General features: G+C 33.8%; 1 protein-coding gene across 1 annotated transcript in view; it reads left to right on the top strand.

Moving 5' to 3' along the window:
- The window catches only part of PLSCR5 (phospholipid scramblase family, member 5), a 28,802-nt gene extending 17,168 nt beyond the window's left edge, over positions 1 to 11,634 (top strand). Inside the window, exons 7-8 of the mRNA XM_011995159.1 lie at positions 2,057 to 2,139; positions 11,464 to 11,634. Of these exons, the coding sequence (XP_011850549.1) occupies positions 2,057 to 2,095 (39 nt within the window). The 3' untranslated portion in view covers positions 2,096 to 2,139; positions 11,464 to 11,634. The remainder of the gene's footprint in view (positions 1 to 2,056; positions 2,140 to 11,463) is intronic.
- Positions 11,635 to 16,774: the final 5,140 nt, after the last annotated feature.

Genomic DNA, 16,774 nt, shown 5'->3' with positions numbered 1-16,774 from the left:
TTTTTAAGTGCATAAGCCAATTATTTTGTAAACTGTGGTCTAATTTCAGTTTGTGTCATGTTTAGATTCAGGTTATGCACTTTAGGTAAGCAAGAAATTTTTATAAAGCTTAAAGTCTTTCTCATGTTTTATTGTTTTCTGGGGTTTCAGAATGCTAAATCTGATTATTTACATGAATGCCCTACTTACTGAGTCTCTTCTCATGATATTTGGAAAATATATGAACTAAAAATTATTCCCGATGACTTCACTGATGGAAACTCAGAATTTAATACAGACGTAGATATACATATGCATATATACATATACATATACACATACATATACATGTATGTATATTATGATTATTTCTCCAGGATTTCGGAGGAATTATTTTAACTTACCTGTCTCCTATTATTGGTAGAAGGTGGAACTAACATCTATATAGTGCTAGGTTTTTAAACTAAGTTGTCACTCTCAACTCCCATTTTCATCTGCAAATCTAACCAGTTCAGTCTATCTTGCCTGTTGCCTAATGTCATCTCTTCCGTATTCTCCTCTACCCACTGGACAGTGCTTTTAACTTGTCACCCTTCCTTTGCTTGTTTTCCCATCTTTGATCATTCTGACTTCAACACCAACCCACCCACACACACACACCCTTTCCCCAAGATCTTCATTAGACCTTTCTGATTAAGCCCCTCACTTAACATTGATATTTAGAAACCAATCATTTTTAATCTGCCCTACTCATCTATTTTACATAACAAGCTGATGGTTAAAATGTACTGCCGAAATTGGAACTACAATTCTCTGTATTTTAAACCTTACCAGTTTTTCTTATTGTTTCAGAACCCTCTAAACATATGTTCTTCTTGAAAAAGCATGTACTTCTTAGTCCATATGCTTTGAGAGATTGATGAGATGTAGGTTCCATAAAGGTTGATCTAGGTCATACTCAAAGTGTGGTACAAAGTGTAAGCATCTGCACCACCTAGAAGCTTGCTCAAAGCAAAGAATCTCAGATCCCACGCCAGATGCATCAGGACTTGCACTTGAAAAAGATGCCCAGGTGCTTCCTCTACGCACTATAAATTTAAGAAGCACTGATCTAGATAACACCCTAATCATCTAAAAGGATAACTTTTAAACTCCAGCATTTAAGGGAGAAATATATTCACTGAGAATAGTTAATGACTCCCATTCATTTCTCTTTATTTCTTTTTACCATCGTATTGTAAAATACTTGCCTTTTCTTGCCAGCCAATATAGCTTTTAAAACTATTTCTTACATGTATTACCTAGGTAAATTACTTTGTTCTATATATAATTTTATAGAAAGAATTATGTTGTTATTTTTTAAATGCTGTTTCTATTTTATTCAGGTGAAAGCTTTAGAAAGCTGCTGGTATAAGGGTATTTCCTGATTTAAATACAAATCTAAATTCACATATGAAATCTAATTTTTGGTCTCTTCTAGTTCCAGGCTACCACTTCACAACCCACCACTCCTCCAACTCACCACTCACTCTTTAAGTTCTCTCTGGTATAGTTTTTAGTACTCCCTCAACCACCTATTTGCTGACCACATTATCTGTGATAATAAATCTAAATTTTGTTCAAATATTAGTATCCATTATAACTTCCTACACTGACCCAGAATGCCTACTGTCTAATTCTGGAAAGGGTTTATCACCCAAAACTTTGACAATACTATGCAGAGTTAGATAAAGTTTCCAAGTTACTTATACTCTGAAAATTCAACATGAAAATAAAATGTCATGAAGCTTAAAACTTTTAAATTTTTATCTCCTGATAAATCATATAATACTGGAACACTTTGACAATACTATGCAGATTCAGATAAGGTTTGCAAGTTACTTATACTCTGAAAATTCAGCATGAAAATAAAATGTTGTAAAGCTTAAACCTTTTAAAGTTTTCTTCTTCTGATAAATCATAATACTGGAACACCGTTGGAAATATAATTGCTTTACAGAATCAAAGCTTGCATGTCAAACTTTTGATCTTGTTTTCTTTTTGTAAATTCACTTATATTCAGTTTATTTATTTGTAGGATTTTATGTTCTTTGAACATTCACTGGCTGGATTATAATAACCAAGATAATAAAAACAATAAAATATGCAGAGCGTATTTCAGTAAGTAAAAAGCAAGTTTAAATGATCTCTTTCCCTTTGAAGATGTCTATATTTGACGCTATCTAATTCTTTTTCATTTTCTTCTAGAAATCCCTTGGGCTCTGGATTTCATTTCTGAATGATTTGAGTGTTTGCTTTTCTGTAAAAAAAAAAGTTAATTACTATATTTATTAAAACAGTTTAATGAGGCAATTATCTAGTTGTGAATGCATGATAGCTAAATATGTAATTACTGGCCTGAGCACAAGGTTGCTTTGAGAGATTACCATTCTTTCTTTTTATCCTTTTGAAGTTATTGCAATGGTAAGCATGAAAGATGAGAACTAAGGCTGGCAGCATCACTGATGAAAATTCAATGTTTAGAGAACACTTTGAAGTTTTTCTGGTACTAAGGCTGGTTACTAATCAAAAGGGCTGAGTTTCTAAAACATTTTTTCAAAAGTAGTCCCTTTATACTTTGTTTATTAATTTTCTTATTGTAGTGAGATATTACTACTTTACACTGGAAAAGTTAAAAGCTGGGTAAATAATACATCTAAAGATGAAGAGGAAGATAGATGGTATCAATTCATTCTAGTGGTAAGAGGCACAGTTACATTCCATAAAGAAACTAGTATTTACAAACCAAAGAATGCTTTATATACCTACTCATGCCAGAGATTTAAATAAGCATATAAACAGACCTCTAAGTCCTACAGTGTTGTCTAGCAGGAATTTTATCTATTTGCAGAGAAAATTCAGTCAGTTAAGGGATCTAAGGCTCTGAAAAATAGACAACTCAAGGACTTAAAAACAAGCAACGGAAACCAAATAAATAAAATCTTAATCCATGAGTCAAATGCAGAAGTAAAAGAGTACAGTACATTCAATTAAATTAGTATCTTTCACTTCAACATTTGTGGAGTTTTCCTGATTACTATCCACGAGTTATCAACATATTTCCAAAACCTACACAAAAGGAAAATTTGTTATGAACGACAATAATTATTCTCTCCCTTTTCCAAATGGAACAGATTTCTTTTAAGCAAGGCACCATGTAGCCATGTAGGCTCTGTTTTAGGCTTACACGAATACTACCTACAGATTTATGTACATATAATGGTGTTTTGAGAAACTCCAGGCAATTCTTCACTTAGAAAAAGGGAATGCATGCTGAACATCTGTTACTAAGTTAGTCAAGTTAGAGTCATTTGAAATTAGGAGGTGATCATTTCCTAGAAATAACATTATGGGTGGTAGTTAAATTCCCCAAAGAGCACACAAATATCAATTCAGTTCTAGACTCTGGAGTAAGGGCTTCATGCTGTATAACATAAAAATGAAAAACTTCTTTCCCCCATATTCTGGTTCAGTATTCTTCAGTTAATTTGTCGTTATTTACACCTGAACCTTTTCTGACAACCCCCTCCTCCGACCTTTGGCATGTAAAGACTATATATTGCCTCAATCGACCATAACATATTTTGTACCTGAGGCAGAGTGGTTTAGGTATTAACTACCAAAAAATAACTGTATTTTAAAATCACATGCAAGCTTTCTCCCAGTCATACCATTTATTTTTTCAGTGTAACTGGTATCACCTTCATGCTGGAAGCAATGCAGTCATAGAAGGGAACAAAGGTCTTGTGTGCAATAGACATAACCTGGAATCTAGTTTCACTCTTTGCCAGTACTGCAAAGTTAAACTCTGATCTTTAGGGTTCTCCTTGAGACTCTCGTATTACCTTGAAGAACTCTGGTGATGATGAAGGAGAGCTCAGCATTCCTTCCCTTTCCTCTTAATCTATTGCAACTCAAGTATATGGGATTTATGGTTTTCTTATAATCAGCTAAAGTAAATTACACTTTTAAAACTGATGCTTATTAACTAATAAAATGGAGGACAAATAACATGCCAGGCACCTTGCTTTATATAAATTTCTGGTAGGGTAACAAAATGAAATGACAGCAAAGGAAAATCAGACAGTATGAGGATGACTGCCTGGGAAATCGTCTTCCCCCCTTCCCACCCAGCACCCCTGCTTCATGTCCCAAATTTTCTTCCTAAAGATAATCTTGTTTTCCTATCTTCTCTTGTCGTTTACTTTTGACTTCTAAAATATAAGATTTTTATAACTGATGTCACAACAGCAACAGCTGAGATTTTCACCATGGGGCAAAAATGGGAAAAAGAAAATATCATTTGTAAGTGCTGCATTTTACCATGATAAACTGCTTTGGAGGTTTTTTTAATATTAAATGAACCCTAAAACTATTGGACAGAGATTCAACACTTACACCTAAGGAAGACTCACTAAAGATTAAAATCCTTCTTAGAATATATCACTCATTTTTAAATTGGCTGCATTTAAATAAAAACCTGATGTACTGCTTTGATTCCAAGTTGGCATAGTACAATAAACTGAGACCCATCCTGTCTCTCCTTTCTTATTAAAGGTAAAATTGATCTTCTTATCTCTTCTATGCTCTACTTTTCCCTTTTCCACCAAACGTAGGTCCATGAGAGACTAGCAAGACCTTATGATTTTTAGTGAAAAGCATGCAGGTCTAGAACAGGACTGATACTTGTACAACAGTGTTTCCTAGTGCACTACTGCTTCTTGTCCCCAGAACAACCCCAGAACACAGGCTCCAACTCTGTTTACTCCAACTCTGTTTACTGTGTTTACTGGGAAAGACTTGACCAGATTCACACACCTCTCATTCATTCATTCATTGAAATAAATGTTTATTTACTTGCTCTTACATGCCAAATATCTAGACCCTTCTCTTATAGTGGTAACAGTTTAGTTGAAGAGATAGCTTTTAATCCAATAATGACAAGAACACATATTACATTTCAGATATGAGAAGTGTTTAATGGAGATGGACAAGATGCTAAGGTATGGCAATTTGACATGGTCAGAGAAGGAGGGAGTGATGCTGGATTTAATTATTACTCAAATCAGTCTCCCTGAAAATTTGAAGGCTAGGGTTTTTCAAGAATCATTTGTCAAGCAAGTGGTAGGGAATGGGTGCTGCTGATTGGCTGGGGATACAAACATAGGTGTGTGGAAAATGGTCTTCGTGCACTGAGTACACTTCTGGGTGGAAGCCACAGAGGAATTGCTGGTGTAGGCAGGACTATTTGGTTATTTGAAATGCAAAAGCCTGACAAGACATTTCAAAAAGCCAAACTTAGTTTCTGTAATAGTAATGGTACTTACAGGAGTAACTGGGAAAGTTGTAAATCTTGTGACCTGCAGTATAATGGCTGGTAATCTTTTAATTACACCTGCATCTTAGCAGAATTCAGGCCCCTCTCATCCTTTTAACCTGGTGGTCTTTCATTAGATTTATAGAGGCAGTTTTGTTCTGGGAAGGGCTATTCTCTTTTAAACTACAAACTAAATTTTTCCAAAGTTCTTTGTCCCATAGCCAAGAAAATCAAGAATGCGACATGCCAAGGGTGAGGTTAGAACGACAGTTTAAGAAGCAAAAGAAAGAGAGAAGGCTCTCTGCCTCAGAGAGGGGTCCCAGAAAAGGGTTGTCATTTTACAGTTGAATACAGAGGCTTTTATAAGAAACCAGTGAGGGCTGGGCATCTAATTTGCATAAAGTGCAAATTTCTGGTAGCTCCACCCTGTCCTCCTAGTGTGCATGCAGGCCCTTACCTTGAGTTACTCGATATTGCTTTGTTCCCCTTACTGCACATGTGTCAGGGGATGGAATTTTCTATTGCAGACATGTCTGGGCAAGTCAGTCGTGTGGCCTGTCTTATCTATGTAGTGTGGCCATGTCTTAGACAAGCTCTCCTGTGCAAGTTCCCTTATTTATGCTTGCAGACTGTTCTTTGGTTGAAAGAACTCAACCAAGGACCCACACTAACTGACTGCCTGACCAGTTTCTCCCTACCTACTCTCTGTGAGCAAGAAAGGATTTCAGGCCTTTGCCGTTTACTGACAGAGGAAATATTAAAAGAGGATCTGGTTTAGTGCAAAGAGCATGGGTTCAGTTTTAGTCATGGAAATTGCAATGCCTTTAAGTCTTTCAAAAAGAGATGTCAAAAAGGAAAGTGGGTATCTTTTCAACTAGAATATTTCTAAAAAGAGAAGTGAGTTTATGAGAACTATATGGACCCATTAAGATCTGAATACTTTCTGGTTTACTTCAAGGATGCTCCTAAAAATATTTTAAATAATACACAATCTTTTTTTTCATTTTTATTTATTTTATAATTGACCAATAAAAAATAATGTTTATCATGTACAACATGATGTATTGAAATATATCTATACATTGCAGAATGGCTAAGTTGAGCTAATTAACATAGGCATTATCTCACTTTTTTTTTGTGCTGGGAACACTTAAAATCTGCTCTTAGCAATTTTCAAGAATACAAAACATTGTATTCTAGAGTCACTCCTGAACTTTTTCTTATTCATTCACTTATTTAGCTAATGTTTTTGAAACCACTTCTATGTACTAGGCTCCATATTAGGCAATGGGGATGTTATACTCAATGGTACATTGTCCCTGCTTTAAACTCTCTTCAACAAATATTTTTGGAATGCATACACTGTACTAGGCATCAATGCCAGCATTAAGTTATAGCAGTAAACAAAAGCAACAAGGTACCTGCCTTTGTGGAGCTTACGTAGAATAGAGTTGATAGTAAACCAACATGATAAGGTTACCATAGATAATCACAAATATTGACAAGGAATCTACCACTCAATATCTAAAACAAAAAGCTAAACTTATTATGTATTCAGGCAAGGGAGAACTGGTTTTGCAAGACACAATTTATAAGCAAAGAAGGTAAATTATATAGGGTTTTGGGAAAGTGTGGAGTTTAAATGATGGAGTATGATTTTAGCTATGTAAATATGTTCACTACACTAATTGCTGACTGGCTGGCCCTTAGGAATCTGTTCACTGGACTAAAGTTATTACTGATTATCTGATTTTCAGAAATTATGTGAAGAAGATGTTTCCGATTATCTTTCAGAAGCGTGTGTAATTTTGTAATCAATCATTGATTGATTAAACAGGTTTAATACTAGTTTTGATTGTTACTCGTTTGATTGTTAATGCAAGGAGTGAACAATCAATTCTTTCCTAGAAGGATGAGAATTTTACACCCTCAAACCCATGAAAAAAAGTAATTCAGGGTAACAAAATAGAAATAGAACTGCTGTTACATTTTAGCATAGACGAGAAAGAAGAAAGCAAGACTTAAGAATATTTAGGAAAAGAGTGTACCAGACAGATATAAAAGCAAATGCAGGGCAGGTGCAGTGGCTCACGCCTGTAATCCCAGCACTTTGGCAGGCCAAGGTGAGTGGCTTGCCTGAGCTCTGGGGTTCTCAACCAGCCTGGGCAACATGGTGAAACTCCATCTCCACTAAAATACAAAAAATTAACTGGGCGTGGCAGCGTGCGCCTGTAGTCCCAGCTACTCAGGAGGCTGAGGTAGAACAATTTCTTGAACCTGGGAGGCCGAGATAGCAGTAAGCTGAGATCGCGCCACTGCACTCCAGCCTGGGTGACAGAGCAAGACTCCATCTCAATTAAAAAAGAAAAAAAGGAAAAAAAAAAAAGGCAAATTCAAACGCTCTGAGTCGAGAGCAACTGGGCAAGTGTGAGAAGCACAGGAAGCCGGTATGGAGTACAGTAAATGAGAGAGAGAGAAATGAACAGCTGTGGGAAAAGTAGCCAGAGGTTAAATCACATACAGTCTTGCAAGGCAAGGTTAGGAAGAGGAAATGACAAAACTTGGCATTTCGTTAGATATGGAATGTAAAGGATTTTAAGAATTCTAGTATAAAAAATCAGTTCATTCCAATTTTTGTCATTAGAAACTGAAGGTATGGCCATGACACTCATAAGAACAGGTTCAATTCAGTGTTACAGGTGCTACAATAAAGAGAATTTACCACAAAGGCACAAAAAAAGGAAGCATCCAATATCATTAAAGGTGGAAGGTTAGTACCCCTAGAGAGTAGCTAACAAATAACCCATGAGTTGAATATGTGTCTTCCATGCTAGGTGGGGTCAAAGCTAGGAAGTGTTTGGCTGGGAGAACATTCCAAGCCAAGAGCTCAGCACAAACAAAGGCACAGAAGAGATAGAAATATAGTAGTCAAAATGAAGAATGAAGAGGATGCATAAGATCAGAATGTGCTTAATGAGGTCAGACTCTCTTGGGCTAGGCCACATCTTCCCACTCAGCTGTGCCCCAGGTATCCTCCAAGTAATGGTGCTAGATCATGATTCAAATAATATTTTCTTCTGAATTTAGTACTTTGTCTGTATTTGGCCAAAGCATCCTCTAGGGGCTTTGGCAATTGTTTAGAAACGGTAGTGAAACTCGGAAACTGAATCTGAGCGAATAGACAACTATTAAGGGGGAACAAAACAGTATTTTTCCGAAGCCATAATATCTTGACGGAAGGAAGATAAAACTTGTTAAATAAATTAGACTTCCCTACAAAAGAGAGATTTGGATAGATGATCTGAAGAATTCAGGTTATAGCCTAGACAGGTTGCACACTGAAATTCTAATTCATCTGAGCCTTAATTAGAGGTTTACAGACCTATTATTTTTAGATTTGTTATATTTTATTTTCAAAACGAAAACGAACTGAAGAAATAACATAAACATTTACTACTTCATAATTTACTCTCATTCCTGTTTTGTAAGTTTTATATTATTGTTTCTTTAATTGCTAAAATAAGGTGAAATGAAATTATTGTTTATCATATTTTGACTTTTCAAATTAAGCATTTTTTCCTTTCTCTACACTTTGATTTTTATCATTTCTCCTTACATTGTGTTTTGCTCATCTTAGAAGAAAAATTTCTTTTTTTCTTTTTAATAAAATTTCTCTAAATAAATGTAAATGGATTTTGTCTATTTCTTATGCTGTGAAATTTTTGCCATTAAAAATAGGTGGGAATTGTACTTAGTGACGTGTATTGTGGTTCATTCCAACTGTCTAGGTGTTAAACTTAGGCATCACTTATTTAAATAATTTGAATTGAATAATTTAAGTAATCTATAATATATCTTAAAAAGAAAAAAATTTTCATTAAAAATCTTGTTAAATGGAAAAAACTAACTAGTTTTAACTAACTGAGCCTCTATTTTATGACTGCCTGCCAAATATTATTATCAGCATTATTGAAAATGCATTTCAAGGCATTTTTGATTTAATTATAAATATATTGTATTTTTAAAAACAATTACAATAGAACTATAAGAGATTTCAAATATTAAAATTTGATATTTTGCCTGAAACAAAATTAAAATGCAATAAGACTATTTGTTTCACAAATACATAAAGCCTAGCATTAATGAGCATTATGAGACACTGGGCTAGACTTCTTACATACATTTCTCATTTGATTCCAGTGCCACACATTATAAGCCCAAAGGTATAGATGAAAAAAATCAATGCTCAGGAAGGTTAAGTAACTTGCCAGATTTTACAAAACTGTTAGCTTTTTGTCGACCTTCCAGAATGAAGAATATGAGTGGGCAGGAAATGGCACGATGAAATAACTGCTAAAATAAAATAAAATGAGAATCCAAAAAACTAGGGGAGAGGTGCTTTTATTCCTTTAAGACCTGAATTAATAATATTCTCATCAATATTATGTGCTGTCTCTATTTAGAAAGGTAACATATAAACAACTTTAAATCTTTCATCCACTGATCGTATATCTGTGGTGCTATTCTGTGGATATCTTTTTGGTTATTATTCCATATAAACGATGAAGTGGCTAATGTGTAAGCCTGAAAAAATACCTTTGAGAAAAAGTTTACGTTATATTGGATTATTTAATTTAAAAAACTTTATTAAACATAAAAGATTTGGAAAATATTTTCCAATATCAATAAATCATAAATGTGGTTTTGGTCTACCATTTCATTGCCTCTTCAGTATTAATTGTAGCTTAACCAAATAATAAAAGAAAATAAAATGTCAGTATTCATTTTGGCACCTGTATTATATACTTAAGTACATCGAATGTTTTAAACTATACCATATTTTGAATTACGTTGAAGGCTAGCTGTAGAAAATACACAGAAAGACTAATAGAGAAATTAAACAGTTCTTACTTTTTAAATCCAGTTACATATGCCTAGGTAATATACACGTTTAATAAGTCTTTCATGCTGCAGATGGCAGCAACACTTCACATTGTGATGACATTGCTTAGCTACACCAGCAGAATCTTGAAAATACAAATTTCTATTGAGCATTCATTTTGTTCTTTCTGTAATCTGGGAAATAAAACACATCAATTTTGTATGTAGAAGGGTGAAATTTGATGTTATGTTTTTAATAAACTGAGAAACACTGTATTTGTTGATGGATTATGCACATGATGAGAGTTTAGTAATTATTATTTTTAATGAGGAGACTGAATTGATGGACAATTTCCATCAATTTAGTGAATGCATATATTCCTATTTTTCTAAGGAAACTGAGTAACATTGGCTTATCAAATAGGTAAATAAAAGCACCATAAAATCAAGCATATAATTGAAAGTAGAGTCCCAACTCTGATTTTCTATTTGTCACTTAAGAGTTAAATCATCAGTATACAAAATCTAAAATTATTTAAAGTTATGCAGAAAATCCACTCATTTTTGATCATTTGTATGTTGCATCTTGATCACCTTCAGAGGAAATTTGTAGGCCAAGCCAAGACACATCCATAGAGTCAAGTCCCAGTTTGGTGACTCAAGGTCATCGAGCAAGTGTGAGTAGGTCTAACAATGGATACGAATGCCCCACCATTTTAAATAGGCTTTTAAGATAGCAAGGTGATACGAACACAAAACCATAATAAATATTCTATCTAGAGTTAGGGTCTGGGTCAGAAGCAAGGAAAAGCAATATAAATGTAGAAAAGTCAACTTATTCTATGTTGACTTTTAACCCAGGTTAAACGTTTAAATAGCATAGCTATTTTTAAAAAATATCCATACCCAGACCTCATTCTGTATCAATTAAGTCAAAATCCCCAAGAGTATCTTTTAAGTCACTTAATTCTTTTTTTTTAAATGACTAGTAATTCTAACATACAACCAGTGTCATAAACAACTTCTTTTCTAATGCTGACAAAATAGTATAACTTCTATTTTTAAGTCCTGATTCAAAATTTGGCTTTCAAATGCTTTAGTAATCAGTGTCTGGCTTACTTACATAGACTTTCTTTTAGCCTGAGACTTTATATTATAGTACTATAATGCCCCTCTGGAATCCCATTATAGATCTCCACCCTATTATCTTTAAGCAATAATAACAATGATATCATCTTATTTTTTAGAATTCTTTAGAATATTTCAAAGCACTTCCACACATATGACTGGCCTGCATTGGACCTCACAAGAAAACAGAGGGTTTCAGTTGTACATACCATCAGAGATGCCCAGGTACAACCTCTGTATACTGAAGACTTAGAAAATGAGAAATATAAAAACTAAATTACTTTGTTTTACTTTGTGCCCACAAGTCTTTCTACTATACAAGAGTATGTATAAAAAGACTATACATAAATATATAAAATGCTCACCATGGCAAATTGTTTAATAAATTATGGTTCATACATAGAATGGAGTTCTCTTTTCTTAAAATGAGATTTTTAGATGATAAAATACATAAAGAGATAGACAGGATGGAAATTATAATATAGGTGGTAAAGGAAAAGCATTTACTTTGCATGTGTGCAGAACTATGATTCAATTCTTGTAAAATTAAAAAATAATTACATATAATGTGTGTGTGTGTGAGAGAGAGAGAGAGAGAGAAGTGGAAAAGGTTAAATTTCTTAATTGCTACAGCAGAAGCACAGGTATGCAAATCACGTAAAAGCTATATTGATTTATTTAAGATATACATTTAAAAGAATGCCAGCCTGGACATAGATCTGCTCTAAGGTATTTCAAATTAGTGGCTCAGCTTTCAAAACCATGAGATAACTTTTTTGATCAACAGAAATATTGTGAAGATTTGAGAGAAGTATTAAGCTCCTAGATCTAACTCTGGGGAACCCGTATGATTGTGATCAAATTCAGAACAACACATATTTTTTTGTGGAAAATAAGTTCTTCCTGAGGGCTGTTCGTAAATTTAACTTAGTCAGACAATCTTAATGAGTGAGGTTATTCTGGCCTACAAAACACAGCTGGGAGAAATAGACATGCAATCATAAATAGGAATGTGTCTTCCTGATTCTTGGCAGCCAAGTTCCAGAAACACAGTTACTGGCTCTCACAGCCTCTCAGTACAAATAAGAAGAATTACAGGAACTAAGACAGTTTGGTTCTTAGTAGAAATTAAAAAAAAAAAAAGCCATACATAGTCCAGAAATATAATGATGCTTACTCTATATGGAAAGTTAATTTATGATAAAAGGATGTTTTCAAAGGAATAAGTCAATACATAAATGACTATTTATTCATTGAATAATCATTCAATAAACTCTGGTAAGAAAAACCTTAGCCAATATGGAGCCACTTTTGTTTAGCTAGTGCATTTCCAGACTCCCTTTTGTCCATATCAATCTCAGAGGCTAAATGTGTGGTCTGTGTGTGTGATAGAGAGAGAAAGAAAGAGAGAAAGGAATATGAAAATGTTATGTTCCTTTTTTGCTACAGCAGAAGCACAGGTACACAATCATCTAAAAGCCATGTAAGATGTTTTTGATATATGTTTAAAAGCATGATAGCTAGATTATAGTTCTACTCTACAGCCCTACGTCTATTACTTTCTCAGCTTCCTTGTATCTAGGGGCCCCATGTAGTCAGGTATTGTCAATGAAACATAACCATAACTGTATTAGGACTTTTAGTAAAGCATTTACTTTTCTGTAAAAAGGGGAAGATGTTGCCAGTTCTATTTTTCTGATTACTTCTTCCTCCAGGGAACACAATGTGATACCTGAAAACAGAGCATTGATCTTGTGTGAACAAGTCAACAAGTCAATACTCTAAAGGTGTAAACTAAAAACCATAGAAGGAACACAGGTCTTTGATGATATTATGAAATTGTTTTCCCTGTCCTGGACTACCTACCTCCAAAATTCTTAGCTGAGACTATTAAGGTGTTATTGCTTAAGTCACAAGTGTTCAGGTACACTGTGACATGAAGCTGAAAAGATTGTTATCTAATACGACCATTTAGAAAAATTAAAATATGATTTTAGGCCACATACAAATATAAATCTAGATATAAAAATAGAGAAGTAGAATTCAACATTAACATTCCTTTTATGCAATAAATTAAAAAACAACTACTGCAAATGAAAACTAAGACAATTGAAAAAAAAGCTTGCAATATAAAAGAAGACACAGTGCTTATCCATAATGAGGAAAGAGCTTCTGCAAATATATGAGACAAATATACTGAAAGAAAATAGGAAAAGCACAGGAACATAAAAATCACTAAAAGACAGTATTAATGGCCAGTAAAAATAAAATTATGTTCAAAGTATCTATTAAAGAAATGAATCAGAATAGAAGATTCAAAAATCTGAATTATCCATTGTTATCAAAGATTCAAGAAAGTGTATATACTTGGCAGTAAGGTAAATTGATACAACTAATCAGGAGAGAAAATTTGCTTCAAGTGCATTCATTCTAAATGTATATTTTAGTCGAGTAAGCAATTTTGCCTGTAGATTTGCTAAGTAATCACAAAAGCTTTCAAAGATGTGTCAGGGTGCTTGCTGCAACATTGTTTTAATATTCTCAGTAAAATAAATGAAGACATACTAATGTTCACCAATGGTGACTTAGTTAATAAATTATTGTTCAAACAGAATGGAATCGTCTCCTCTTAACAATGAAATAGATTGGTAGCCAAGTAGATGGGAGTGGAAGGGAAGGAAGCAGGGATGAAAAGTATCTGTAATATTGTTGGTAAAGGAAAACCAAGCCCTTCTCAGAGCATGTGAACACTGAAATGAAATTGAATGAAATGAAATAATACATTTAAAATATTAATAAACAAAAATAATTACATGTACACTAAATAGGGCATTCTAAAATTCAAAAATCTAGAATACATACCAAAATTTTGACAGTAAATATTTCAATGTAGGGTCAGGCATAATGGGGGAAATTAAATATTACTTTAAATAATTCTGTGTTTTTAAATTTTTGAACAATAAACCCATTTAATATATAGATATAAAAATACATATAAGCACACTCACGACTCATACACACACAATCGTTAAAGTACAACTATTTTTAAAAATAATTATTCAGATTTGCCTCATAAGGAAAACCTTGTGACATTTGAATTCATAGGAAAAAAAGTTAAGAATAAAATTTTTAAAAATAATGTTTCTTTTCTATATGACTACTGTCAACCTTTCTCTTCAGTTGTTTCTAAATGAATCCATCTTTGGTACATATTCATTTTTTCATTGATTTATTTGTCAAAATGTCTAACTCATAAAGATGGATAAATTTTTCTGGGATTTATCATACTACCCAACATATTAGAATCTCAGCTGTTAGTATTTTATTTCACAAAATTCAGTGGTTATTTGATTTGATATGGGATCAATCCAACATGAGAACTCAAGGTGGGAAAGATATATTCATCCTTTTTAAAAAGTGTTTTAAATTGTTATATTTATGGGTGCATTGTAGGTGTATAATTTATGGGGATGTGTGTGTCCTTTCATCAAAATAATAAATAGGACAAAATATATACTCTGAAATTACTTGGTATCTAATTTACCATCAATGCATATTGTAATACTTTCATTACTAGTTTATTTTACAGCACGTAAGTGCAGTAAGAAGAGAAGTTGAGAAGGTGGAATTCATTTCTTAATGTACTGGTCTTGAGGTGCTTATGGAACATCAAAGTCCAGAAAATTTGCAAGTACCTGCCAGGAGAATGCTCTAGCTTAAAGTTTTGAACTTAGAAATTTAAACCGTGAGTGCATGACGTAAAACCTTGAAGCTATATAGCAGGAAAAGATAAGTGTCAAAAGTGGAAGAAAGCCCTGGGACACCATACTTTCAAGAATAGAAGAGTCCACAAGGGACAGAGCAAAACTGCCTAGAGAATAGCAGGAAAAACAAAAGTCTGATGCTTTAGAAATTAAGAGAGGAGAGATTTCTATAAAGTGGGCAGTGATTAACCAGGCTAAATGCTACAGCAAGTTAACAAAAAAGATAGGATTTAGTTATTTCCTTTGGATTTAGATCTTAGAATATTTTTAGGCCTTGGAGAAGGCAGTTTAAATTTATTTTGTTGAGGGTCCTAATTTAATGCATCTGGGCAAAATGAAAAGCAAGAAAGCAGATAAACTAGGTGACTTTTTAAAATGTAAGAAAAATAACTTGGAATTAACATAAAAAGGTAATAACAACCACGATGATCTGGGAGAGGGTAGCACTGCCAAATCGTAATGAAGCCGGGACTATTTTATTTTGCTGCAGAGGAATTACTAGAAATATAAACAAAGTCCAGAGAATAATAATATAAAATCAGCTCAATAAACCTGTTGTTCTAGTAAGAGTGAGGTACTTATTCCAGAATCAAAAGTCTGCACATTCTGTTAATCATGAGTTAAAAGATTAAGCTCAGATATAATTTTTCTGGGGTTACAGAAAAAACACAAAGAAAAATAAAGAATTAGATAAAGAATTAGAGCTTCTAACTTTGAATAAATTCCTCTGTATGGGTTGCATGCAAACCCAGATGTCATGGTTCCATATTAGATTTTAGAAAATATAATTTATCAGTTAAAGTTAGCAGTAGAACCTAATTATAGAATTAGAAAATAATTTAGAGCAGAATGTAGTCTGGATATTCACATATTGTATTTACATTAAAATTGTATCTGTTATTCTAAGGGAAGAAATTATTTCTTCTTGTGTATTCACAACTGTCATTATCTTATTCCTAAACCTGCTTATTCTCCCTGACACCATCCAGTCTATCCTACAATCCATTCTCCATATAATTGCTAGATTAATCTTTTTTTTTTTTTCTTTTTTTTTTTTGAGATGGAGTCTCCTCTGTCTCCAGGCGGGAGTGCAGTGGCGTGATCTCGGCTCATTGCCACCTCTACCTCCCAGGTTCAAGTGATTCTCCTGCCTCAGCCTCCCGAGTTGCTGGGACTACAGTTTTGTTTTTTTGTTGTTGTTGGGGTTTTTGTTTTGTTTTGTTTTTGTTTTTCTCGGTATTTTAGTAGAGATGGGGTTTCACCATGTTGGCCAGGATGCTCTCGATCTCCTGACCTGGTGACCCGTCCTCCTCAGCTTCCCAAAGTGCTGGAATTGCAGGCACTAGCCACCACACCTGGCGTAGACTGATCTTTTAAAACTAAGTGTCTGAAAGTGCCTTTTAAAGTTCAAAATGGCACAATGAAAATAACTTGTCTCTCCTCTCTCCTAAGTCCCCAATACAATTATAGCAAATGCAAATGATGATAGACAAAACAACCTCTCAAATTTGCATCACAAATCTGTGTGTCATCCTTGTGTAGGGGCCATGCTAATCTTCTCTGTATCGTTCCAATTTTGGTATATGTGCTGCCAAAGCAAGCACAGGATATTTTTAAAAAGATACTCATAAATTCTAGGCTGAAATTCCAAGTCATATTGGAACAC

Source organism: Mandrillus leucophaeus, unplaced genomic scaffold (genome assembly GCF_000951045.1).
Source record: "Mandrillus leucophaeus isolate KB7577 unplaced genomic scaffold, Mleu.le_1.0 Scaffold1121, whole genome shotgun sequence".
Classification (NCBI taxonomy): Eukaryota; Metazoa; Chordata; class Mammalia; order Primates; family Cercopithecidae; genus Mandrillus; species Mandrillus leucophaeus.
Note: the sequence above shows the minus strand (reverse complement) of the source record. Positions and strands in the feature narration are given on the sequence as shown.